General features: G+C 43.6%; 1 protein-coding gene across 3 annotated transcripts; it reads left to right on the top strand.

The window, feature by feature from the left end:
- Nucleotides 1-208: 208 nt before the first annotated feature.
- On the top strand, nt 209-23,834 carry SOAT1 (sterol O-acyltransferase 1). Of its 3 annotated transcripts, none has more exons than XM_054286158.1 (16): nt 209-247; nt 2,665-2,798; nt 10,063-10,121; nt 13,149-13,297; nt 13,398-13,457; nt 13,776-13,883; nt 15,573-15,855; nt 16,959-17,037; nt 17,662-17,743; nt 18,405-18,450; nt 19,526-19,655; nt 20,050-20,147; nt 20,623-20,721; nt 21,216-21,351; nt 22,230-22,375; nt 23,152-23,834. In XM_054286158.1, the coding sequence occupies exons 2-16, from the start codon at nt 2,675-2,677 to the stop codon at nt 23,206-23,208; spliced, it is 1,656 nt and encodes a 551-aa protein (XP_054142133.1). In that variant the 5' UTR covers nt 209-247; nt 2,665-2,674; the 3' UTR covers nt 23,209-23,834. The 3 variants fall into 3 exon arrangements, with proteins under 3 accessions (XP_054142133.1, XP_054142134.1, XP_054142135.1); XM_054286159.1 differs by having other exon boundaries at nt 236-247; nt 2,669-2,798; XM_054286160.1 differs by lacking the exons at nt 209-247; nt 13,776-13,883 and having other exon boundaries at nt 2,469-2,798.
- The last annotated feature ends 2,881 nt before the right edge of the window (nt 23,835-26,715 follow it).

The following is a 26,715-nucleotide window of genomic DNA, read 5'->3' as shown; positions in this document are numbered from 1 at the left end:
GGGGGGGGGGGGGGGGGGGGCGCCCCATGTGCGCCTCACGTGCCGCCCCCCCAATCCCCCCACCCGGCGCGCGCCTCCCGCCCCGCCCTCGCGGAGCCGCCTCCTCGGCCAATGGGCGGTGCCACCGCTCGCCCCGCCCCCTGCGCCGTGACGTGCGCGAGCCCCGGGAAGAGGCGGCGGCGGCGGGCGCGGGGACGAGCGGAGCGGCGGAGGAGGAGGCGGCGGCAGCGGCTCGGCCGCCCCTGAGGTGACGCTCCGCGGACTGGCGGCCGCTCCGACCGCGGCACCGGCCACGGGAACGTGTTCGCGCCGCCCCGCCCCCGGGGAAAGCAGCTCCCGCAACCGTTTAGGGCTGGGGCTCGGCGGAGGTGCGGGGAGGTAGCGGGGCAGGGGCTGGCTCGGAGCCTCGGCAGCGCTTTGGGCAGCTCCCAGCGGTGTCCTCAAACCCTTTTCCTGCCGGCTGTCGTGCGCCTTGCGGATGAGCTGTGGGGTGACCTTAACTTTGGTTTGTGGAGTGACCTTAACTTTTTTTGGTCGCTGTCCTGTTCGCTCTGCAGGGACCGAGGGTTCGGGTCTGCGGGATGCGGCTATGCCCGAGGGCCAAGAGTTTTCGAAGGGAAACTTTAGAGATGAAACTCTTTGGGATAAGGTTGTTGTCTAGTGTGATTGGTATTGGATGCAGGGGTTTAGAATTAGGTGATCTTGAAGGTCCCTTCCAGCCTAAACCATTCCGTGATTCTTAGCTGTTCCTCACCGAGCCTTTTGAAATGCAAAGATGAACTGTAAAGTGTTGCTTTTCTCCCAAGGCATCTTCTGATTAATTATCAGTTTGTCCAAAGGGAAGGCGGAGAAGCTCAAGGTCTCTGAGCCCTTTGCGCGCACCGTAAATCAGATGCCAGTGAAATCAGGGAATTTCTGCTCGGAAATCTGTTAATGGGTTTGTAGCTCTACGAACTTCATCTGCAGTTGTGGATGGCCTCAGAGCGGGGTGAAAGGAGTGTTTACTGTTGTGAGGAGCGATTTCCTCTTGTGAGGGGGGCGGTGAACATCTTGGAGTTATCCTGGCATTGTGTCTTTAATGTTTCGGTTCTAGTAGAGATAGGCGGGAAGAGCTGATGTCCTGATGTGCTGATAATTGCTTAGGTACTGTAATGCTGCACCTCTGTTCATATGGGAACTAGACTAGGAAAATGTTTGTTTTCCTAATTTCCCCTAGCAGATTTCGAGTTGCGGTGTGGAAAAGGCTGTGCTGTGATACTTAGCCTATCTGAATTATTAACTCTTTAATTGTTTTAAAGTTCATGCCGCACATGACTTTTCCTTCCCCCCATCCCGAGATTGGTTATTTTTAACTCCTTTCTGTTAAGCTTTCAGTTAGATACTGGAACTACTCTGCGCCCGTGAGGAAGAAATACCTTCCTAAGCTCTTGAAGAAGGAGCTGAAAAGTGTCCTGAGACAAAAATTAAACTTCTGGTCCTTTGTTTGAGCTGGAAAACTCACCCAATTATTGATTTGTTGTTTGGTAGTGGCTGATGTTTCTCCCCTTTATGCTGTGTAGCCTGAAAGGAGAACAGGAGACTCTTCCTATTGGAGGGACAAACACAGGAAGTTGAGTTCTGTAAAGCTCTGGTCATAGTTTTATTTCCCTTTTGCAGACGTGCCAGCCTCCTTATTCTGAGGTAATCCATCCTTAATTTGTTTTTTCACCAGTTCCTGAGTTTTCCTGGCCTGTCTGTAACAGCTCATATGTGCTGGTGCACGTATGCTGTTCGCTAGCAGCTAAACACATCTGCTGCACACTTTGTGCCAAGATGAAAAAATATATCAAGCTTGAAAATGTGGTTACATACATGCCTGTGAGGTTTTCTGGAAAAAATCTGCAAATTGTCCCTAGTTGTAGCTACATTGCCAAGAGGTTCTTGAGATGAATTTTATGGAGAGTGTTCTGGGATAGCACTTTGTGACCAATTTAGAGTCTTTTTGTCCATTTCTCATTAGCTGAAAATTCTGTTTTCATCCTGCATGTGGTGCTTCAGGTGCTCCCTGCTGGCAGCTCTGTCCCCAGCAGTGACCTTTGTCATTCGAACTGGTGTAGTTCAAACCTGATTCTCTTCCTGTTTCTCCTTGGTTTGCAACACAACCATTGTCTGGTCAAGCAGAACAGAAGGATCCATTGAGGAAGCTGCTCCAGCAGCAGCTGAGAACTTGACAAGAAAGGGGCTTGGCTCAGGTCAAATATTGCTGGTGATTCCACAACGTAAACCTGCCACAGCTCATGGAAGACTAGTCTTGGTGTCCACCTGGCTGTCAGAAAGAATTGCAAGGGCTTTTTGTCGTTTTAAAGATTTTGCAAAAGCTTAAGTTATTTTAAGTAGTTATAAAACCTGTAGGGAAAAGAGGGTGGTGTGAGGAGATCTTTTGAGATGGTCCTAGGAACAAGTTTGGTAGGGGAACTCACTTGGTTACTTTGTTCCTGTACTGCTTGTGGTAAGGGAAAGGAAGTGTCATCAACAGTAAGTGACTAATTCAAGCATGTGCTGAATTTCCTCTATCCTCACTCTGAATTCACAATGAAAGGAAGAAAGTCCAACTTTATGTAAATATATTATTGAACAATAAATGAGATTTTTGTCATTCATTATTTCTCTCTTTTTCTGATCTAGCTAGGTAACCATGGCAGGTGATGATTGTGTAAGGAAGCGCCAGGCTGGCTCCACTGCAGCCTCCAAGACCCCTGAGAATGAAGAAACACAGAGGAGACCTGAGAGTGAGAGGTCCTTTCAAAACTCAAGCAATGGTGAGACTCAGTGGCTCAGCACTGGTTGCATCTCTGGCATGTGATTTCCTTTAAGGTGCCCTTTTTACTCATGGCTGTGCCTCTTTGCTCCTTCATTTCTGTTTTTCTGTCTGTGGGAGGGCTGAAGGTGGAGCTCCCTGGGTCCCAGCTGCACCCCTTCAGCAGGTGTGGGTTGTTTGGGGTGCTGTCCTGCAAAGCTTTCCCTCAGGAGCTGTGCACTGCAGTGCTTGCAGGGATCTAAAACAGTGATTAACTGTCACAGGAGGAAGAGATTCATTAGTGCTGTAAATGGTGCAAATGCCTCCTGGCAACACTTTTGAGTAATCCTGGTAAATGCTGTTTTGGGACTTCATCTCACTTCCTTTACCACCTTTAAGTATGTGGCTTCTCAAGATGGAAGAAAATGGTCTTTAACACATCAGGCTAAGGTGCTGTGTCCACCTGACAGGTGGAGGTAGGGTGCACACCAGGATTCCCTTTGTGTCAGGAGAGCTCCCTTTGATTCAGACTAAATCTTGGCTACCAGAAAACTGAACAATGCACAGCTGTGTGTGTTCATTTGTTTTGTGGTCACCTTAGAAGTTATGTGGCCCAAAGTTGGCTTTGTGGAAGGGTCAAAGCTGCCATGCCCTGTCCCTTGGGTTGCAGGGACAGTTGTGTGGCACTATGAGTGTGACCCTCTGTAATTCCTGGTTTATGCTGTACCACATTCCAGCCCATGATAAGGAGGTTAGAGATGAAACTGCAGCTTGTTTCCTTTCTCTTTGTGAGATAGATTAAGCAAAAAGCTAAAGTAGGTTATCACAGTGTGCCATGTGAGTACAAGATCCAAAATCCTGGTGCCAGTGACTCAAGGAGATAATTCTCACTGATATGCTTCTGGATCTCATCACAATTTCAATAGAACTTCTTTCAACTGAAATGGAAGTTGGAGCATGTTTAAGTTTAGGGCAAGTGAGATTTCTTATCAAAAATAAAATGCATTGGAGAGAAAGCCATCCCACAAACTGCTTGGAGAACTGGGATTTTGAGATTTTGGTGGCACATAATTTTAATTGGATCAAATGGGACTGTATTAGGAAATTGCAGGGAGTTGGTGGCTACTGGAATCCAGTGATGCTGGGCTTGGGAGTAGAGTTCTACTACTTTAACCTTTTCATGTGTGGAAACTCCTTAATTGTAATAAATGAAGGGTAAGTAATAAATAGAGCAGTGATAATTAGGACTTGATGGGGGGGTGTGTCTGTCTTTACAGGCCGTTCATTTTAACACCTCTGAGATGTGACAAAACCTCACTGCAGGTGAGATACTGTGAGTGTGGAGCAAACCAGCATCTTGGGGTTGATCTCTTGAAAGTGTCCATGTGCCTGGTGGGTTGGCTTGGAACAGTGCAGTGTGGTTTAATTCCCACACAAACTGCAGTGAAGCACAGCAGGGAGGAATCCTGGTTAGTCAAGACTTGAGTGCATCTCGCCTGCCAAGGTTGCTGCCAGTTGAGCAGAGGTGTCACAAAGTGTTTCTTAGCTCAGGGTTGGTGACAACAGGAGTAACACAGGGAGGTAGGAGGAATGAATCTGATGCCTTGAGGCATGGCAGAAAGATGGATCCCTCTGGTCAGGAATTCCTCTGTACAGGGGAGTTGAATCAGCAGCTCTGTGACCCAAAGGTTGAAGGTTTATGAAGCTGAAGTGTTGTTGAGTTGCAGACAGTGGCCACTTCAGGTACTCCATGGTGCCTGTGTAACTAGGTAGGACTTTCATGACTGAGGTGGGAGAATTTCTCAGGAGAAGCAGGCATAGATGTTTTTTCTCTTTCTTTTGTCCTGGCCATTCTCTCCTGAATAGCTGTTTCTAAGGCATTAGTGCTGATGGGCACAAAGGCACTGTGAGGCTAATGGTCTGCTGTCTGGCAACAGCTTTTTTGTATTGTAACAACTTCATGCTGGGTGTTGTGAGGAATTTTAGACAAAATCCATTTTGTTGCAGTCAAGGGGTTCTAGCCAGGCCAAGAATGTACAGAAGTGAATATGTAGTGTGTTTGTGGCAGTTATTGCCATAGAAAAACTAAACCTTTAACGTGATTACCCACCCTTGATCCTCTCTGGTTATAGCAAACACAATCTGCTTTCTACAGTAAGAGTGGAGGTGTCAAGGGCCAGCTGACTTGTTTCCAGAAGTCTACAGAAACTTTTGGGCCCTTAATCCTTTCTTTATTAAAACTCAAATCCTTTGGCTGCTCTGAAATTGCTTAGAGGGATAATTTTAATACATGTATTGGCTTTAGAGCTACAGTAGGTCTGACTCTTCTTTTTGTACAGTTGAGGTTATTTTTTTTTTCTTGGTTCTGCAGTGCTTTTGAAGACTGTCACATTGTTTGGGTTCTAAGATTCAAATAGTTTTTACTCAGGTATACCCAATTTTATAGAAATGTGGAAACACTCATAGCTTGGAGATTGCCAGAAGAATTCTTCTGTGCCTTGATTTGTTTCTATCTTGTAATTATTCAGCCTGCAATTTCACTTTGATAGTGTAGCTGAACTTCAGTCTTCTACATAATTTCTCTTCCTTGAATTAGCTCCAGAGTTGTAATTAAACAACTAATTTGGTCTTGGCTTAGAGTCAGCAGATGATCTAGGTGGCAATAATCCCCTGTCAAAAGCCAGGCTTCCTTAATAAGATTAGTCTTATATGTTTTCAGCAGGAGATACATAAAGAAATAGAAAACTGCTCTGCCTAATGGGATATTGGTATCAGACTGTACCAGTCACCTGGAATGGACAGATCTTAAAAGGCTAGAGAGGACATGGATCATAAGTGTGCATGAGTGCCTCTAAAATGCTTAGATAATGTGTTCAGAGCAGTAAAAAGATGGGTTTGGAGTCTGTTCTTGTTTGCCCAGAGATCAGGCAAGGGCTGGAAGTGTCTCTGGAGGCCGATCTGCAAACAAGCTGTGTGGCATATCTGTTTGCTGTGAGTAAGCCTGGCTGGTAATGCTGATCTTAGAAAAAGGCTGTTATCTTCAGTGAGGTTACTGTCGATCATCCCTGGTGCAAAAGTTCATGGTGATGCACAAATTGTGTGCCTGCAGAGAGATGGAGGAGGACAGAGCTCTCCAAGGGGGAGCAATTTGGAAAGAGATTTAGCCTTTGCTGTATGATTCACAGCAATGAGTGTTCAGTGTTTCAACAGGCTGCTTCTTGTGGATTCAGCTGCTTGAGTTGAGTATCTGGGATGTTTCTGAGAGATAGATCAAAAAGCTGTTTTATCTAGGTGGATTCTGATCATTCTAGGGGCTGTCATGTTTTGGAACCTGTGGTTTGGGTAAAGGCTAGCAGTTTCTTGTGAAGAGCCTGGGACATGGTAGCATGATACAGAGAATGCTGGTTTTCCTTCCTGCTAGTGAAGAGGCTGTTTGGGTTCCATGTCCCTGCAGAACTGAATTTTTAAGCTAAATGCTTGCCCAGCAGTGCAGTAACCTATGGCCTGTGAATTCTTTAAACAGATCATCTGAGTCTACTCATAACTTGCCTCTAATTGCTGAGTGGCCAAATAAATTACCATAAGTAAGAATTAAGGCTCATTAGCTCAAATTATTAATGTGTGTTGTATTGTAGCAATATGGAACTCCTCCCCTCTTTACAGTAGCCCTGCACTAGATTGGCTTTAATATTGCTTTGCTTCTGATAACATCTTCAGTGTTTTTGGAGAGGGAGCCTTTAAATCCAGGTGACTGACAATAATGAAGTCCTTCTGCCTGTGTTGCTTTAACTTCTTGAATGGGAAGTTGTCTTATCAAGAAATGACAAAGCTGGTTTATTTTGGATCCCAAGCTGCAGCCCCAACATCATGTGAGTGATTCTCTGCTCTACCCATTTCAAATGTCACTTATCTGTAAGATGTGCAAGAGTGGGTTGAAAAAGGGACAAGAAGATCCTTTAGAAGAGGTACTTTGTCAATCTTGTGAAATTTTAGTTGCTCAAGTTCTCAACAATTAGGAAGCTTTCTCAATCTTCAGGTGATTTTTTTTATTGGCTTGGTTTTCAAAGAGAAACAAAGCTTACAATTAAATTGTTCTGTGATTTTTTTTCTTCTGACTTTGGAACCTGCTTGGAATTCGGTCTGTACAGAGGAGTCACATTCTATAAGGATCAAGCTCAAGACCAGTGGGCCTCTAAAGATGTTGTTAATGTCCTTGCTGATGGGAAGGGAACCAAAGGCCATTAAATAAAAAAATTTCTCCCTGTGAAGAAAGCTCTTCCAAAGCAAGCCCTGCTTAAGCCTCCTCTGAAATTGGCCAGGTATTTCATACCTGTCTTCCAGACAACTTTCTCATGACTTTAAATATATTTTTTGTCTTCTTAAGGCATATCTCAATGTCTTTTAAATACAAAGATGTGCTTCCTTGTATACTGCAGCCTTGAGTCCATTTTTCTATAATGCTGTTGCAATCCAAAGTGATACAGAGGGATCCAGGCTTCATTTGCAGGGTCAAAGGAAAGTGAAGATTTGGACTTCTCAGCAGTGCACATTTCCTTTTGGACTCAAAATCATGTGATGAATCTCTTCTCCAGTGACCTGACAGAACATAAGTGGTGTCTTGTGCAAGGGAAGTTGAGTGATTAAAGATGATGTGCTTTTTCTCTGGTATCTGCCTTGTGACACTGCTGGGTTTATGGGGTGATGCAATACAGCAGAATGGGTTGGTTTGGGGTGAGTTTTCTGCTACAGAAGAGGCTGTGTTGAGAAAGACAATCTCACAGGTGAGTTTACTTTGTCATATGAGTTGCTCTGACTGAAGCCATGGAGATCTTGATTTTAAAACCTATTTCTAATCTTTTCTCTGCATGCACACTGATATGAGGCCAACTACAGTGACAGGAGGACACTTTAAATTCCAATTTAGCAATTAGAGCATCAGCAGGTCAGAGATTGTTCTCATTTCTTGTACAACCATTTAAGCTGGACATTTGGTATATGTAAAGCTATACACAGTTTTAAGGCCTTGTAGTCTGCAAGGGTGTTTTATTTCCAAAGTGATCCATGCCTGGGTAGTTTTTGATGTGAGTTTTTAATGAGTGAGGCTTCAAAGGCAAGATCTGACAGGAAATATATAGTCAAAGAACTGGTTATTTTATTCTTAGCTTATCTTTAAAAGGAGAAAATGCAATTTCTTAACTCCCATGTGTCCTGTTCTCTTTGGCTGTTGTTGGGTGGCTTCAAGCAAACTTGATATCATGTTGAAGATTGGCAGCTGGGTAAGGGACACAAATTCTTAGTTTTTTGAAGGGAAAGGTTAATTGTTCTTTGAGCCCAGCAGCCCTGTTCTGCTTTCTAGTAGGTCAGCACAAAGTGGTTCTTCTCATACTAGTACTAGAAGGAGTGGGCTAGGAATACAATTGTGGAGTGGCACAGTGAGGGAGTAGAGCCCCTGAGAACATCTGAAGGGGTTACAGTTCTGCTGCTTGTGAAACTATTTTTTTTTTTAGCATGTTGGGAGAGAATCTATTTGAGACCAGCAAAGTGTATGAGGTGAGTGGGTCACTGGTATCCTACATTCTTCTCAAATTGTTTTCCAAACTGCTGTTGTTCTGCAAATGTAACAGCACAATGAGCTTAAATGCTGAGGTGTTTGGTTGTTTTTTATTTTTGTCTTGGAGGTGAGATGCTTAGCAACCAGGAGTTCTATTTTTGTAAAAATGGATCTTGGATGCAGCCAAAATCAATGGTGTTAAGCAGTTTCCTTCTTTGTTGTTACATCAGAAGTCTGCTAAGTGATAGGCAGTTGTTGCTGGTCTGTCCTTAAATCTACAGCTTGTGTAGCAGATAGGAAAAAACAAAATTCCTGCAGACAGATAAAAGTCAAAATTCCTGGTTGATTGTTGGGAAGGGGAATTAATGCTAATATCTGATCATAGCTGCGCTGAAGATAAAGTTTCTTGTGTTGTTGTACTCTCTTCCAGTACTGGAATGGAGTCACCTCTCAAGCAGGCCTACCTAAAACACTTAAAGCCAGTTGCTCAAATAAGCTGACAGGCTCCAGAGCAGCACAGAAGCATTTCCTGCTCTGAAAATGAAACTGCTTTGTGTGTAGAGGCCACGTTATGCACTGTGCTAGTGCTCTCAGTCTGTTTTCTTGTCTCACAGCAGCACAACTTTGGCCCCTCTACAGCAAATCTGATAGCTCTTGCTGCTCTGGAATCTTATTAGGGAATCACTTCAGTACCTGCTTTTTCTAAAAGTGGTGATGTTGTCTTAGAAACCAACCATGCAAGTTGTAATGCTGGCTGTGTGTTGGTGTGTAAGGTGGTGCTGCAGCTATAAATGCCAAAGGATAAGAACAAGGCCAGGTTTGCTGCTATCTTTTCACTCTGACTGGTATTTTAGGGGGATGGATGCTGCTGCTTCAATCTTGATTTTCCTTCATGTGCAAGACTCTCTGTTTTAAGTAATTTTATCTTCTGTGTTGTTGTTATTGGAGAAGTGAAACACCAGCTGGTGCTTGTCCTAAAACACATCTAGTCTGAAATGTCTGACCTGTGGGTGTTGTTCCTCTTGATGTCACACAGACATCTCAGATGTGTAGCTTTTAATGTGAAAGAAAGGTGGCATTTGAGGCTTTACCTGTTGGCCCGTGGTGTTAGTAATGACAAAAGTCAGATTGTATTGATGGTGTGTTAAACCTGACTGTTTACTTAACAGTCAAACATATTAAGGAGTACAGTCACTGATATCTAGCACTTCTCCTGGGGGATAAAATGAGTGGGAATAGCCAGGTTTGAGCACAGAACAACTGTCCAACTTGCCATTTAGCCTGTCTTAGAGCTGATCATGGTATTTTACTAATAGCTGTGGCTGACTGCCTTGTCTGTTGGCAATGCAGAGGCCTCCAGACAAACTAAGCTTATGTCTGCTTAAGATAAAGCCCTGATAAAAAATCAGCACGCTTGGAAATGACCTTCTAAGGGTCATTCTGATTGCTGCTTCAAGGCTGAATATGTTTAGGGACCTTGGGAATATTTGCAGAGTTGTTGATGAAAAATAAAATCCAGCATGTTTTCAGCTGTTGACTGCCTTACAGTGCTGTTGTTCTAAAATATGTGGTTGCAGTTTATGAACTTCCTGCAGCTTTGATTTGAGTTTAGTGAGACCCTATTAGAAGTCAGAAATGCTGTTGAAAAATTGGTGTCTGAACTACTGTATGCTGTGCTTTTTGTGTTTTCAGACATGCAACAAAAAAATACTGAATATTTGCTTTCCTTCCTTAGGCTGGGTTGATGTGGACCACGTGATAACAAGGAAAATGCAGCTCATAGCAGAAGCTGAGGTAAACACAATACTTGCTTGTGGTGGGGAGCAGGACAATTGACCCTGGAAGTCTTTTGGAGAGTCACTAGCCCTGGAACACAAATAGCCCTATTCAGTCCTAGATTGAGTGCAGTGACTTTTCCCCAGCCCTATTTCTCTGTCCCACTTAGCACAAGAGGGATGATCTTATGTAATGGGGTTCTGTCTTACTTGACCCTAATAGGTTGAAGTCCAAAGATAAGAATGAACTTTGAAACCTGTAAATAAAATGGAAATTGCCTTACCACTAACTTTTGGCAGTGTGATGATTAGCCAGCCTGCTTGCATATTGAGCCTTTAAAATGCTCTGTGCCCTGCTATCCATTGAATAAAGGGCAGCATGGAGCCTGCACCCCACAGCTTCTGCTGCCCTGGCTGTGGAGATGACCTTCCTGAGCTTTGGTCTCATTCTTTTTGTCAGTGAACAATATCCTCATAGAAAATAGCACTGGGTGTTTCTGGCAACATCTGCATCTGTGTGGGCTTTGTCTTAGGTTATTTTAAGGTGATTTATGCCCAAATTAAATGAAATTGGCTAAGGATGAACTGCACCCTCCTTGTTAACCATTGTTTTGTGGCACCCATGTTCTTCAGGGCAAATTGCCCTGCACTCTTGCATAATTTTATTGCAGAAAATTCTGTGCTAAATCTGAAGTAATCTAATTGTGCCAGCTTGACATGAATAGTAGGGAGTGGATACTTAGAGAAAAATACCTTGCACCTTTGAGATATTTTCCTGTTTCACTTTTCTTTTCCTCTTTCTCCCTACCTTTATAGGTGGCGTGGGATTTATAACAGGTATAACTAAGGTGTATTTAAATAGCCTTCTGCAAAAGATGTGCTGGTTTTTTTTTTGCTGAAACTCCTTAAATTCAGCCCTTTAAATAAAATTCTGAGCTGACTGCCTCAGAGGGGCAGTCAGCTCAGAATTTTATTTTGGATGTTGTCTTATCCTGTTTATCCTTCCTGAGAACAGGAGATCAAGCCTGGTAACTTCTCTGCAGACAGAACAGTCGTTGCTAATCACTGTTGGCAGTGGGTGTTTGCAGGAAAAGGCTTTCACTGTAAAGCACAAGTAGCTTTGGAAGTTCCAGGGAGCACTAGCTTCTTGCAAGGGGACAACTTGACCTTGGATTTCTTTCTCCAGGAGTGTCTCTCGTTCCTTTTGTTTATTTTCTGGTTACCAGCTTTGAGACACGATTCATAGAAAGTTTTCTTACCCACAAAGAGAATCCTAGAAAATCAGTGGTGCTTTAATTGCTGAATTTTCTCCCAAAACACAAAGTTCAGATTTTAAGCTTTGAGTTATGCAGCTTGCAGATTTATTTCAGGTGTCTTGAGGCTGAGGAGAAAAAAACACACCCTGCTGCCATATAACTGAGAATTCTTGGAGTGCTGGGCCCTTTTGTTGTGGGAACCACTGAACAGAGGCTTGGATTGCAGTTTGCCTTTTCTGTGATGGGTATCTAAATTCTGGGCAGATGCTTGACTTGTGAAAAGCTTGGTCAAATGGGATTTGTAGGAGCTGAGCTGGGAGTTACTCATGCATAGGAGGTGTTCAAGCATCTGCTGTCTAAAACTCCAGTCCTTTATTTATTCTAAAAGGAGCTGAGAATGGTGTGTTCTGTCACTAGGTCAGGGCTGTCAGGTGTCGGTGACAAAAATTACTAAATCTGTTAGAATGAGTAAAGTTCTGGGGAACAGTTGCAACTTTATAAGTAAAAGGTTACTTCCCTCAACTTTCTGATTTGCTATAATTTTTTTTATTATTGCCCAACTTCTGCTTTTAATGGCATAGCATTCTTTCAAGGGTTTTTAGTTTGTAATTACAGTTAGTTACAATTACTGTAGGGTCTATACTCTGGTTTGTATTTGATTTAATCCTTTAAGAACTCATGTCCTGCTCTCCCAATCCAAACATGCACGTGCTGGTATCAGCCCTGGAGGGCTGTGTTATGAGGAGGCAATCTCAGCAGAGTGCCAGCCAAAGGGAAGAGGTACTTTTAGGAAATATCATTGCTAAAGCCTCACTTGAGGAGAGATTAGGCTAAAAATGGGGAGACACTACTCAAAAAATACGTATTTTTTGATGGGAATGAATAGTGCTTTGTTTAGCATGGACACTTCCAGGGAATCGGTGGCAGCCACAGCTTCTCTGGGCACCCTGTGCCAGGGCCTCCCCACCCTCACAGGGAAGAATTTTTTCCTAATATCTGATTTAAACTTACCCTCTACCAGTTTGAAGCCATCATCCCTTGTCCTGTCACTGCAGTTCCTCATGAAGAGTCCCTCTCTGACTTCCCTGTAGGTCCCCTTCAGACTTTGGCAGGTGCTGTGAGGTCTCCACACAACCCCCTCTCCTCCAGAAAGTTCCTTGAAAACAGGATGTTTTTGTTTTTCTTTTCAACCTTCAAGATGAGAAAGTAGATAGCAGTTGGGAATTCTGATCTGGGATGTCGTGTAGGAAGGCTTCCACCTTGAATCTGGAGGCAAACTGGAAAAATCCCAGGCAAAGGATGGTCAGACAAACATGGCTAGTAAACACTTGCATTAAGAAAACAAAACATAATGTGCAATCAGATTTTAAATAATTTCTTGAGACTTGCCTTTTGCCTGTGCTGAAGGTGATGGCTGGCTGGCGGAGTATTCAGGAGCTCAGGGGTTGGCTCTCAGCTCTGCTTCATCACTTGGCTCCCCATTTTGAGGGTTAAACATTAAGGAACTAAATTCTCAGGACTCTGATAAGTCTTCTAAAAGGCCAGAGCAATTCTGTGTTGAATCTGATGGAGAAGATAAATGTTATTCAAAGTCCTCTGGCCTGAGGTCTGTGAACTGGCCAGGATCAGCCCCAGGTTATCCAAGTAGGCTCCAACTGCTGGTTCATGATACAGAAATGTTTTTTTGATGCCTTGCTCTGTCCTGCTCCAGGATAAAAAGGAATATAAATATTTTATGAAAATGTATCCAGCAAGTTAACAGTTTGCTGCTGTGTTTTTTACTCTGTCAGCAACTGAAGCCAGCTTTCATGAAAGAGGTGGACAGTCACTTCACAGAGTTTGTGAACAGCTTGGTGGCAAAATCAGCACTCCTGGATTCCTCATCTGCAGCCTCCCTTTTCCCAGCTTCCTGTGCAGAGAAGGAACTGCACAAAGCTAAGTAAGTTCCTTTTAAGCTGTTGCTATAACAAGGTTGTGTTTCATAGAAGCTTTATTTCCTTTTTTGGCTCAAATGTTAAACAAATATTCTTTGCTTGCAGGAATTCAAGGGCCCCTCCAGAACACGGGAAAATCTTTACTGCCAGGAGGTCCCTCTTGGAGTGAGTAACTTAACTTCATCAAAGTAATTTGATCAAATTTACTGAAAATACCCTTGATAGCAAGCTAATGAGCCTTTGCTTTGAGGTACTTTCCCTGCCACCCCCCCACAGTTTTATGTTTAAATCCATGGGGATTAATCTGTTCAAACTTCTCTCTTCCTAAAATATCTGTACTACATCTTGCCAATATAAACCTTAATTACAGCCATCTCAGTACCACTGGGATCATGGCTAATTATCCTTTGTCTGAGGATAAGCTGAGCAAGTGTGTGTGTCTGTGGCACCCCAGCTGTACTTTAACTCTGGTGTCTCCCTTAGTGAGCTGTTTGAAGTGAGTCACATCACGACAATCTACCACATGTTCATCGCCCTTCTCATCGTCTTCATCCTCAGTACACTTCTAGTAGACTTCATTGATGAAGGAAGGTAAGAATGCCTTGGAAAGACAGGGATGAGGGCTGGGAATAGCTCTTCCAGAGTGCCAGATGCACATGAAACTGCAAAATGGTGCAGAAAGGGGGAATCCTTCTTGGGGTGTTGCTGCAAGTGTGGGTTTTAAGTTGGCATACTTAAAATATGTGCTGGAGTTCCTGTTGAGAGGGTATGACCATTCCAAATTGGAAATCTGGATATTAGGAAAACACTGCTAACTGATGTGTTGCAGGAGAGTTGTGGCCACACAGCTCACCCTAACGTGCTTAGTTCATCACGAGGCTGGCAAAAGGGAATGTGGAATGCTTTGGTTGAGTATCTTTAATGAGACAGCAGCTTTCAGCTGCTTGTGTTGCTTGAAGAAGGACTCTGCTTAGAAAAACTTTAAATACTTCAGCAGTCCTTCCTCTGTTTAAAAATGACAGTTCTGGAACATTGTACTTGTACTCAAATAAAAATAGAACTTTGTTTTTCCTGGGGAAAAATCTCAAGGATGTTGGCAGAGCCTCTGCTAAGATAGTGCTTTGCAGGTAGCCAGTTGTGAATAAGATTGTGAAAGACTGCTTTCCTCAGTTGTTGCTTAAATAATATTTTGGCAAGCTGTATCTCATGTACACAAGTAGGATTACATGTTTATCTTGCTGATTATCTGCTCTTCAGTGTACAAAACCAGAACTGTATCTTGTTTATAATCATTGTCCCTTTAGTCTGGGTATAAGAACAGGCATGTGTGCTATTAAATGTTGCTTAGCTGATCTAAACTTACCCATTCTCCCCCAATATGTCCATGCAGTAGTATTTACCTTAAAATCATGTAGGGCTGCATGCCCTGATTACTTTAAAAATATCTATGGTTTTAGCTAGATCTGATAATTTGGATCCAGTTTGCAATTGAGCCTCCACCTGAGAAGGAATAACTTTTGTTGGTGTATTCTGTTCTGTGTCTTCTGGTCTTAGTTTAGAAGAGCATATTGTAGGAGTAAGCTCTGAGGAAGTGTGAGAGGCAGTGAAGTTGATCAACCTTTTGTTTATGTCCTTATGTTTTAAGCTTGATTAATGGACTAAAGCACCTGGTGCGCACCAGTTGCTCTTATTTGGACTGACCTTCTAATGACCCTGATCCTTTTGGAGAACTTCTAAACTGAATGTGTGTGGAATGCCCACAGAAAAGGATTAGACTAGCTTTGAGTGCTGGATGTTAAAATACCCCATGACTATAGAGACAGGGGAAAAGCCTCTTTAGGCTTAAACCCCTGGGAAGAGCTGAGTTCCAGTGCAGTAGTGATGATGTCCTGGGGGTGTTCCCCAGAAGCTCTCGTGGACCTTCGTCCAGCAGTGGATTGTTCAGTCATGTGCTTGTTCTTGGGAGGGATGAGCTTGAGCCTGCTCTTAAAGCACATGCTGATCTTAGAGATGTGCTTAAACCCTGTGGGATTTGAAGGTAAGCTGTGCCTGCCAGCACTGATGGCATCAGTCCTCCTCTTAGTTTCTGGGATACTTGAGTGTGGTCACTTGAAGCTGCCACAGACAGCCCTGAGATGAAATTGCCATGGTCACTTCTATCCAGACTGTCAACCAGTTATGATCTGGAAGCTTTGTGGTTCGTGGCCACTTAGTGGAGTAGAAGTATTTCTAATCAAAGAATGGACGCTCAAAAATTGTCTCTTTCCTTGTGCCTTCTAGGCTGGTCCTTGGATTTGATCTCCTGGTCTTCGTTTTTGGAAAGTTCCCAGTTGTCTTCTGTACTTGGCTGTGCATGTTCAGTGCCACAGTAGTTGTTCCATACAACCTTTTTGTGTGGTGGGCCCAAGGCTATTCCAGTTCCTCCCATCGTGCAATCCACTCTTTCTTCTATGGGATGCTGTTCACACTCTTCCAAATAGCTGGGCTTGGGTTTGGACCAACCTATGTTGCTGTAGCCTATGCCCTGCCTCCAGCTTCCCGCTTCATTGTAATCCTGGAACAGGTAAATCCCTACCCTGCATCCTCTGGACCCTAGGATACATTGAATTGCATTTTATTTTCAAAGTGGAAAGGGTCCTTTTTCCTAAAGAACTCAAATGTTGTTTTTATTCATTAAATTAAGCCAAGGCTGTGGATGCAGCATCTCTGAGACTTGAGGACAGTTACATGCAGCAAGTCTAATAAGAAAGAGTAGAGAATAAACTTCATTTTGACCTGGAAACCACTTGTGGGTTTTTACCCAATATTTAAGATTTTACTGTGGGTTTTACTGAAATTCCATTTGTTTCTGGTTGTCTTGTGGATGCCTAAGTGCTTAAAACCAATTTTAAGAACATGTTGTGCCATAGTCCACAAGGAAGCTATCATGTTCCTCTTTAAAAAACAAAACCCAAAAAGGCAAGTATGTGGTCAGGAGGTGATTCCTGTTGGCATTTCTGTTCTCAAGAAGCAAGTGTCTTGGCTGTGTAATCAGGACTTGTTTGGAAGTGGAATTTTTTTTGTGGAGAGGAACAGAAAAGTGCAAGAGTGGAGGTCTGGTCAGTCCATCAGGTTAAAACAAGGATGGTCAGGGATGAGTTTTAAGAATTAACTTTAGACTGGCCCTACTTTTGGTTCTTCAGTATTAAAACAAAATTAAAAGAAAAACCTGCTTGATAGCTGTGGACTGTTTATGTGGGGCACCACCTTATACCCAGGTAGTGATAATTGCTGTTCAACACACGTAACTTCAAGGACACACCTAGACTCTGAAACATCCTGGCCTGCTGAAATGGAGAGGGGTTTCCCTTCCATTTTAAGTTAATGTTAGCTGATTAGTGACTTGCTGGTGTTATTCACAGTCCTTGTGTATGTGGTGGTCCTGCAAGTGTAGATGAGATGTGTCTCCTGAGCCATAGTTGCTGCTGCATGTTTCCCCTTGCAGAGTTTGGAATTCATGTCAGTTAAACAGGCTTGTGGGTGGAGGAAGCAGCCCTTTGCTTGTAAAAGGGCTAAATGGGAAAGAAACCAAGATGCTGAAGGTGTTGCTGTAAAATGCTGGATCCAGTCTTCACTGGAAGGTTGTGAAAATGAGAGCATTGAGCTGCTCTTCTCTTGGCCTTCCAGGTTCGTCTTGTTATGAAGGCTCATTCCTTCATCCGGGAGAACGTACCCCGAGTCCTGTCCTCAGTGAAGGACAAGTCTGGTGAGTAACTTACCCTGCTCCATTTTATATAGCCAGCTCTAGCTTTCCTTCCATTGCTGTGAGCTGCTCTCATGAGCTGGAGAGGTGGGATTTGAATTGGTGACTTTGGATGGAGAGGTTGAAGGTTCTGCATCATAATTTCAGCCTGAACCTTTTCATTTGTTTTCAGTTGTATTAGACAACAAGCTAGACTGTAGTTCAGGTCTAAGTCCTCTCTGGATCTTAAATCTTTGTTCTCCAGGATTCCCTATTTCTGCTTTTAGGAGTAAAAGTTGTCTAGATGTTGCCTGCCGACCTCCAGCTCAGTGCTGTAGTTGAAATAACAGCAATCATAGAAGAAAAGGTCTTTTAAGCAAGGCATACTAGAGCTGACTGGACTGAACCCATGTGTTGATAGGACAGGAAATGTGATACCAAGGTGTTAGCAGATAGTTTGATTACCCTCACTTGCTAACTGTCCTTCATGCACACCATCTGAAAGGTCCAGTTTGTTTTATTCTCTGCAAATCCCATACTTTTAGTTCCAGACTGAGGTTTCTGAGGTGAGAAGGGTTCTGTTTTTTGGGGGAGGCTGAACTGTCAGTAAAAAGATTGCTTTTGTTTTTTATTTCCCCCTCTTCCCAGGCACAGTACATATTCCCAGAATTTCTCAGTACCTGTACTTCCTCTTTGCTCCCACCCTCATCTACAGAGACAACTATCCCAGGTAATGTGAGCAACAACAGAACATTAAGCAGTCTGAAAACTAAAGCCAACATTAAGCACCCCTGGGTGTGATCAATTTATGAGTTGGAGCTTTCACAAAGATGTGGTTAAGCTGGCAAGGGCAGAACTTGCTCATGGAGTTCTGCTTTTATTTCCTTGGGAACCTCACTTGAAGTTGAACTAATTAAGAACTTGCTACAGATCATGTAGTGATAGACAGTTCCTGCAGCAGGAACCTGTGTGTTTATGTGGTGCTAATAAGCAGCCCTGTCTCCGAGTTTGAGGCTGAAGCCTTTATGAGTGGGAACTCCCAGACTCTTCTGTGCATTGCTGGGTGACACTTTGGCTGTGTGAAGTCAGCAGTCCTTCACACAACTGTCTGCAGATACCCACCTCCTACAGAACTGTACAGTGCTGCCCTCCAGATACCTTCCCATTTATGGAATTCCTGGAGTTCTGCTGTAGTTGAAAGTGAGGAACCAGCAATTTGGGCAGACATCCCTTGGACGTCAGGAGATTAAAAATTCTGGAATTCAGAAGCCATTTTTTATTTTTTTTTAGAGAATATGTCAGTAAAATTGTAAAATCCTTCAAGTAATTGAAGGGAGGGGTTTGCTGCTTTGATGTGCTATTTAACTGTGATATCCTGTTCTTCCTTCTAGGAATCCCACAATAAGATGGGGCTATGTAGCTACCAAATTTGCACAGGTGAGTGGTGCAGCTTTCTGCAGAATACACTCTTGGAGATCATCTAAGATGTGTTGCCCAACAGCTCTCTTTGGCATTAAATCACTCCACTTGGCATGGCCTTACCAATAAAGAATACTTTTCATTGACTAACAAACTGTCATCTTGCTGCACTAATGGTTGTGCCAAAAAAAGAAAAAATTGAAATATTTGCTTAAACAAGCTTACAGTTAAAAAAAACTGTGTGTGTAGATCAATACCCATGCCCTCTTTCTTCACTCTGGTTGTAGTGCAGGGGCACAGCTTCTTCTCTGCAGTTATTCAAAGCAATTTGTAAATAATGAGGCCTGGGGTCCAAATCCCCAGTGCTTATTTGAGTTCAAGACTGACTGATTCTTCACATTTGTGGCCATGAGCTCCAGTAACTTCTTGTGGATGTGTTTCCAAGTAATGGATTTGTGTGACTGAAACTTTTGCTGTAACACAATGCATTTATGGTTTAAAAAGCAAAACAATTAAGAAAAAAAAGGCAGCATGAACAGGCCTTTGGCTGCTTGCTGTTGGACAAAGAGGAGGACAGCACCTGCCTTACATCCAAGTATTTCAACATTGGCATTTTGACCTCAACATCCACAACATCAGTTCGTGAGTCAGAGAAAGCCTGAGGTGCTTTGGCTCGTAAATGTCAACTTTGGAATAAAATAAAAATAAACTTTAATATTAGATTTAACTACAGTAAGTATTTTTCAATTATTTGTGCCCTTACCTTGGATGCAGATCAAGGGTATTTTCCCCACTTTGGCAGTGGCATGGTTTTTTTGTGTCAAAATGTGTGAGTTGATAGGACTGGGAAAAACTGACAGCTGCTGTAGTAGAAAAGAGAAGTTGATTTTGCTGCTGGCTGCTCAGCATGCTCCAGGGATTGCTGTGGCTTTCTTTCTGCCTGGATCCTTGGGGAGCTTTATTGGCAGCAATGTAAAATAAATTATTTTGGCTTGTGTTGGCAGCTGCCATTCTCTCCTAGAGCTGGCAAGTGGTGATGTGTTAATTGTGTGTTCCTGTTATGAAGTCAAGTTTTGGGGTATTTTTGTTCCAGGTGCTTGGCTCACTTTTCTATGCCTACTACATCTTTGTGAGACTCTGCATTCCTCTGTTTCGCAACAGTAGTCAGGAAACCTTCAACCTTCGAGGGCTGGTCCTCTGTATCTTCAACTCCATCCTGCCAGGTAAGGCCCAGATCCACGAGTGACTTTCATCTTTGTGGAAGGGAGAAGTGCTTCATTTGAGATACATTCATGACAGGCAGAGATCAACAAAGGAGATTTTGCGAATAGACTGCAGCATTAAGGGGTAAAACTTCAAAATCAGCAATACAAAATAAAAGCTTTGAATTTAACTCTTCAAATCGAGCTGCAAGCTCTGGGGCAGCCTTGCTGTTGCCCTCTGGGGAGAGCAGGGCCTAGTATGGTGAGAAACTGAAATATTGTTGTGCTACCTGTACAAAAGAGTAGAGCTCATCTGTGTCAGTGTCTATAAGAACAGTTTTTGACTGTGTTAGGTGCTCTTGCTTGTGGCTGAGAGCAAACACTGCCAAACTGGTGTGGCTGTCCTTGTTTCCAGGTGTCCTGATTCTCTTCCTGGTGTTCTTTGCGTTCCTTCACTGTTGGCTGAACGCGTTTGCCGAGATGCTGCGCTTTGCAGACAGGATGTTCTACAAGGTGAGAAGCAGGAGCTGCAGTTTATTAAGTTTCTGAAAGTCATTGCCATAATGAACAAAAAAGGAGGAAACTGAAGATTATTTTACCAAACACAGCAACCATGGGATTTTACTTGGTTTATGCTGTTAAGGCTTAAGTTTGTAGCTGTGCTGTAGAACAGATTTGGTTTCTGTTGGCAGTCTGAGTTGCTTTAAGGTGAAATACCCTGTGCACAAACAGAAGCAGCCAACAGACCTACCCAATAGCTCCATTAGCCTTCTTTTTGTTCTTTTATCACATCAGCCACAGCAGTTTGGGGTAAAACCAGACCTTGATACTCTAAGTAGAATGTTGGAAGTGTGATGGAAAGCTTGGTCAAATTGTTATGTTAGCTTGGTATTATTTTGCTGAATATATTTCAATTTGATATCCTAGAAAAGCCTTCTAGAATGTTTTATGGTTAATTATATGTATAGTCTTTCCATTGTGCTTTCAGGACTGGTGGAATTCCACATCCTATGCAAACTACTACAGAACCTGGAATGTGGTGGTACATGACTGGCTCTATTACTATGCCTACAGGGACTTCCTTTGGGTGAGTAACAAGCTGATGTGTTCTTTTGTTAATTAAACATTCAACTACCGGGCAAAACGGTACATTTGTCAAGATGTAGAAGCATAAAAATGTTTAGAGGCATAAAAATGTTTCATGTCAGCTGTTATGGGGAGCAACTGTGCTTTTAGAGGGGTCCATTACTCATTTCCAAGTCCTTAATGTGTGCAAAACGTGGGGCTGAGATGTAGGAATGCAGAGACTGCCTGAGCAGTCAGAACCCATGTTGCACTGTTTCCATGAGCTGTGGGAGGTATTTAATGAGTGGGCTCAGCACAAGTACTAATGCAGAAATGTACCTGAAGAGAAACACCTAAAGCCCAAGGTGCCCTGTAAGGCACTTGGCATTTCACACATGCCTCTTGGCTGGAGGAGAACCTTCTTAGCTCAGGGAAGAAAATTCACTGTATTGCAACAACCAAAACAAAAACCGCAGCAGAGTAGCTCCTAATACTTGGCATTCTTGTCTCTCCCAGTTTTTTGGGAAGAAGTTCAGAGCAGCAGCCATGCTGTCTGTCTTCACTGTGTCAGCTGCTGTGCACGAGTATGTCCTCAGCATCTGCTTTGGCTTCTTCTATCCAGTTCTCTTCTGCCTGTTCTCATGCTTTGGAGGTAAGCTCCAAGGAGGAGAGTGTGGGAGTGGCTGTGGGGTTTGTGGCTTTTTTTAGAGAAGCATGCTTTGTGCTGTTGATAATGATGCCGGCTGTTCCCTCAGCACTAACACACAGTATTGTTGCCCAAGGGTTGCAATTGTGAGTCCAAGCTTTGTGAATGGATTTTTGCAGCTCAGGAGATCCACACCTATGTACACACAGAGGATTTGGAATCTTGGGGCTTAGATGATCAAGGTCTTGGTGATGAGGAAGAGGGATCTGTGTTATACACTGCTGTTCCTGTGACACTGCACAGAGTTTAACAGCACTGCTTCCTCTTTGCCAAGCTGTAGTTGAATCACTGTGTGTCAGCAGCTTGTCAGTCTTCCTCTGTTCACAGTATAAGGAAACTATTAGTTAGTTCACTACTGCAGTGAGGAAGAGTGTGGGAAATGGAATTATGATGGCATGAATTATAATATCTGTATTGTCTCACCCTTCTCATGAGACTGAAAATAGAACAAAAGTTTTTAAAACACCTCTGTTACTATATATATGGGTCAGAAATCTAACAGAAGAGCCCATTTAGAAATCAGAGCTCTTGGATTTCCTTTTGTGTTTTAGAGTGCTCTAATAAACTCTAGGCCACCTCTGCCATGCCTTGGTGACCAGTGTAAGAGAAATAATGTTGATTCCCCAGAGGCACACAGCTTGTAAATGTGAGAATCAGCTCAGAGTATTTGCTCTATTGCCAAGCATAATCAGATTTTCATGCAGTAGCCTTGTTGATCCAGAGATGAAGTGAAAGGAGGGGAAGATCCCAGTAAAATCAGGTCATCTTTGATTCTTGAACCTTGAGTTTGTTTCTGAAATTCTTCTCATTCCTCCCCTTTTCAGTGGTCTTCAACTTCACCCTGAATGACAGTCGGAAAGGGCCCTTCTGGAATGTCATCATGTGGACCTCCCTGTTCCTGGGCCAAGGAGTCATCATCTGCCTCTACAGCCAGGAGTGGTACGCCCGCCAGTACTGCCCTGTGGAAAACGTGAGTGCCTGGTTATTCCCCTGGATAACCAGCTCTGGGAGTGACTGTCCTGTCTTGCTGTGCAGGAAGAGTGGAAGTTAAAGGGCATGAACCTTTCTGGCAGTGTGTTACATCCATTCTTTAGGAGTTATTTAGCCTAGAGCTGCCTTTTAGAAGTGTGTTCAGTAATGGTCCTTTTGTGCTTGGTAGGATTTCACTGCTTGGAACTGAGGGTGGTGCTACCCCATTTCAGAGGATAGGCCAGACCTCATTTAGGCTGTGGCAATGGAACTGCAGCACTTGGCCAGTGAAGTGAGGAGAAATTTTGTAGAAGGCCCACAAAAACTGTGCCTGTTGTGCCTCTCCCAGGCTAGAGTGGGTGGTGGTGACAAGTGGTTACCTGTAGATAGTTTGGGGTTTTAGGTGGTGTTTCCTCTAACTCATTTTCTTGGTACCAGATTCTGTTCTAGACAGAACTTCTTGCTGTCCCAGGTGATTTCAGTTTTAACCAAAGGTATCCTCTATTTTAAGTTTGATTCTCCTCAGTTAAGAGTTTGCCATCATTAATTACTTGCCTTCTTGATACAGCAGGCTACTAGGCACAGTGTTTACCTGATGTAACAGAACTTATGGCTGCACTTACACTTTCAGTCACCTCTTAGTGAAGGCAAGAACAGGGTTTTAGGGTGCAGACATGTGGTTTGATCTTTCCTGTTAGAGAAGCTTGATTTCAGCAGCTTGTACCACAGCTGGTGCTGTTGGCTTGTGACTAATTACTGCCTCTCCATGTTTTGCAGCCCACATTCCTGGACTATTTAAAGCCACGCTCATGGTCCTGTCATGTGAAGATGTGAAAATGGGGTGCTCTGGCCATGACATCACAGAAAAACAGAGGTGTCCTCCAAGTACTTGGACCAATGATCTAACTTACTACAGACTTTTTCTAAGGGAAGTTGGGCCTCTTCATTATTGGGGAGAAACTGTAATTTTTTTAAACATTGCTGGAGCAAACCAGTTGACCTGGATTGCAACAGACTTCAAAGGCAGCATCTATAACATGCTGTCCCACTTTGAGCCATTTCCATGCCAGTAAAACATTGAGCTGAAGGTGGAGTCTACTGGAATCCTACTCATCCAGGGATCCCCCCCAAGTTGCTGCTTTTCTGGACAAGAGGCAAGCTAGTCAGATTTGCTGGTAGCTCATTGTTGGTATCCGTCCATCTTTCTTAGCCATCATTTGCAATTTTTTTTTCTCCTTTTTGGTAATGGGATGTCTACAAAACTACTGTTCTTCATGCTCCTGCCTGCCACTGTGACATGGACAAGTGGCAGAGCCACAGGGTGTTTACCTCCTTGCTCTGAAGATGGCCAAAATTTTCCTGGCTGGCTTCAAGCTGCATCCTGTGTATGCCAACAGATACAAATGGGCAGAGGAAGAGGGATTGTCACCGTGCTGAGGCAGGTTCAGAAGCAGAGCATGGTGTGTTTTTACACCAAAAATTTGTTTCTCTGTATTCATTTAGTTCCCAACTGCCTTACAGCATTTCTGTTCTCCGATGGCCCTTGTGACTTGAGGAGTACTTTTTCTTCTTGTTCTTCCTTTCTCCTATTCTAGGTAATCAGTTCTTTTAACATGATTAACTTGTAAAAGAGCTTTTGCTTTGATTTGGCAGGTGCTTTAAGGTACACAGGTTCTTAAGGGTTTCTTTACTAAGAAAAACTTGAAATAATATGACCAAACTGTAAGAGAATGGGTTCAACTTTACAGGTACAGAGCATGATCTTGTTTCAAATGGCCATGTGCAGTTCAGTGTGCCAGCACACCTTGTCCATGTGTATTGGAGAAGTTTTAGTGCTGCTGGGGATTGGCCCAGAGCTGCTTTGTCACTGCCTGTGTCTGCCCTGACACCAGAGGGGGCTGCAGGTGGAAATCAGCCTCCTGGGTACTGCCCTCTTGGTGAGGAGGTGGGACATCCTCCCACCCACACCAATAAAGACAGGGGCCCTGTGTGAGTTTAGTGTTTCCATAGCAATGAATCTGTCAGAGTTCCTTCAGCTCCCTTGTTCTGTCAGGTGCTAAGCAGAACAGGGAGCTTGCAGAGTGTCTGGGTACACATCACTCCAGTTTTACTGGAACTGTAGCTCCCTTTATTGGAGACAGTCACCTGATGGACACACCTTAACTGTGGTGAAAAGGGCCACCTGATAGAGACACCAGAACTTCGGTGACAAATATGTTAGAATTATTCAAATGTTATCAGCAGCTGCCAATGGAGAACCGCATATCCTTACTACCTACAGCCCTGGGTATTTCATAGCAGCAGTATTGGAACCATTGGTGGAATTGTCTCCCAAGCCACTTCACACTCTCCTTTGGGCTTCTGCTTTCACTAAGCTCAGTCAGAAGTAATTTCATGAAAGCTAAGGCATACTTCAACTCCTCCAAGTCTTATGTAAGAAGGAATGATGCTCTTGAGAAAGGACATTGTACCAGGTCAAATTTGCCAAATAGTGTTTCTGTGTGAGGTTCCCCTCTGACAACACTTCCTGCTAAAAATTGTTTGATGAAACCGTTGAAGTAATTTCAGCGGAACTATATGCTCAAATTTTACAGTATTCATATATAAAATCCTGAGAATTAAATGGATTACTTTATCATCATTCAGATTGGTGAGAGATTTCAGATTACTCATACCTTTTGTGGGAGGAGAGAATAGAAGTTCTGGAACAACTAAGCTTCCTTACTGAGAAAACAGTCAAAAATACAAAAAAAACACCTTTTGGCCAAACAGCTTTGTCACCTGTATAGGGTGACAAAGTACAGGATGAGATTCAGTCCAATTCTTTTTTGTCTGGTGCTCAGAACACTTACAGAGGTTACTGCACTCAAAGAGGGTGGGATGGATTAGGGACTTGTTTTGCTATCTTGAAACCCATGGCAGGTCTTGATACAGTTTCAGTGTTTTCAAAAAGAGACCAAAGGATGGCACTTTGTGTCCTGTTTTGGTGTTTCCCTCACACCTGGCACTGTTGTGTGCCCAGAAGGAATATCAGCATTTACTGTGTCAGCATCATCACTGTTGAAAGCCTAAGGGCTTGAGCATCTGGCAAGCTAAAGGCAACCAGAAAGGGATGCTCAGCTGTTGGAACTAGTCTTAGTTTTTGACAAGTTGAGGTTTTCAGCCTTGTAGATCAAGGCATCTGGCAACCATGCTGTCAGGGCATTAACAATTTGGATTACTTTGAATTTTGTGGGGTTTTTTAATTGCTTTTGAATGTGGGCTTATTTTCATTTTTCTCAAGAGTGCTGGAGGGGAAATACTAAGTCTTTTGCACATTGCTTATTTAATTAAAAGTCAATTACACCACGTTTGAGTTTCTTAGACTGCAAGTGCCAGAGCACTTGACCAGAACAGTGCAATGTTCTGGTCAGTGGTGAGGATGTGAAGGTTCCCAACCTGCCCTTTACAAGATCTTAATACAATGTAATATAACATATACTGTTTTCTGTGGTTCTTTCCAACACAAGAACTGTGCAGCTTGCTTCCATGGTAACTCCCTGAGCTGTGAGGTGGGAAGCCTCCAGCTTTGGAATGGCAGCCAGTACAGCTGCAGCTTCTTGCTCAATAACCTGATGAAAATCAATGTTACTCCATCAAAATGCGTCCTGGGGTTTTCATGCAGAAAACTGCTTGTTTCTGGGAAGACCAAAGCTCTGTGCAGTCCTCATGCCTAGTTTGTTCTTTCTGTTGGGGTGTGTGGCTGCCAGTTGTGGGAGTGAAGCAGTCCTGGGTCTGAGCTGTGAAATGCTGTCACAGGAGAGCACAGAGTACAGTGTGTGCTGTGGTGGGAGCTGGGGGCCTTCCTGCTGGGTTTGTTCAATGAGATATTGTGTGGATTGCACCTGGCCTACCTGCTGAAGGCAAGCACAACTGGTTGAGCTCCTGCTTCTGAGTGCAGAGCTGAACCCAGAGCTGCCAGAGGGACAGCAGCTTCCAGGACTTCATGTGCTCTGCAGCATCAGAACCAGCTCCCCACACACCTCCCAGCCAGCCTCGCCTTGTCCCTTCTCCAGGTGCCCCCAGCCTTGGTGGCCCATCCCTGGCTGTGGCAGGGGACACCCCAGCCGTGGTGGCCCGTCCCTGCCTGTGACTGGGAACACCCCAGCCATGGTGGCCCGTCCCTGCCTGTGACAGGGGACACCCCAGCATTAACCCTGGAGCTGTTCCATGATGTAACCTGTACATGTTGTGTCATGTACAAGAGCTGTTTATAATCTACTGTATTACAGCAGTTAAAAAATATTTTGCTGTTAGGGGAGGAAAAGAAAGGGGTTTGGCCTGTTTTTTTCTCTGAGGTGC

The sequence above is a fragment of the Melozone crissalis genome, unplaced genomic scaffold, assembly GCF_028551555.1.
Source record: "Melozone crissalis strain CALT ecotype California unplaced genomic scaffold, PUWL_Pcris_2 ptg000045l_1, whole genome shotgun sequence".
NCBI classification, from domain to species: Eukaryota; Metazoa; Chordata; class Aves; order Passeriformes; family Passerellidae; genus Melozone; species Melozone crissalis.
Note: the sequence above shows the minus strand (reverse complement) of the source record. Positions and strands in the feature narration are given on the sequence as shown.

What these genes read in the sequence shown, in the direction of transcription:
- SOAT1 (XM_054286158.1), top strand. Translation starts at nt 2,675, where the DNA reads ATGGCAGGTGATGATTGTGTAAGGAAGCGCCAGGCTGGCTCCACTGCA. An exon ending in GCCAGGAGGTCCCTCTTGGA is followed by an intron (nt 13,458 to 13,775) that starts GTGAGTAACTTA and finishes TGTCTCCCTTAG; the next exon opens with TGAGCTGTTTGAAGTGAGTC. An exon ending in GACTTCATTGATGAAGGAAG is followed by an intron (nt 13,884 to 15,572) that starts GTAAGAATGCCT and finishes TGTGCCTTCTAG; the next exon opens with GCTGGTCCTTGGATTTGATC.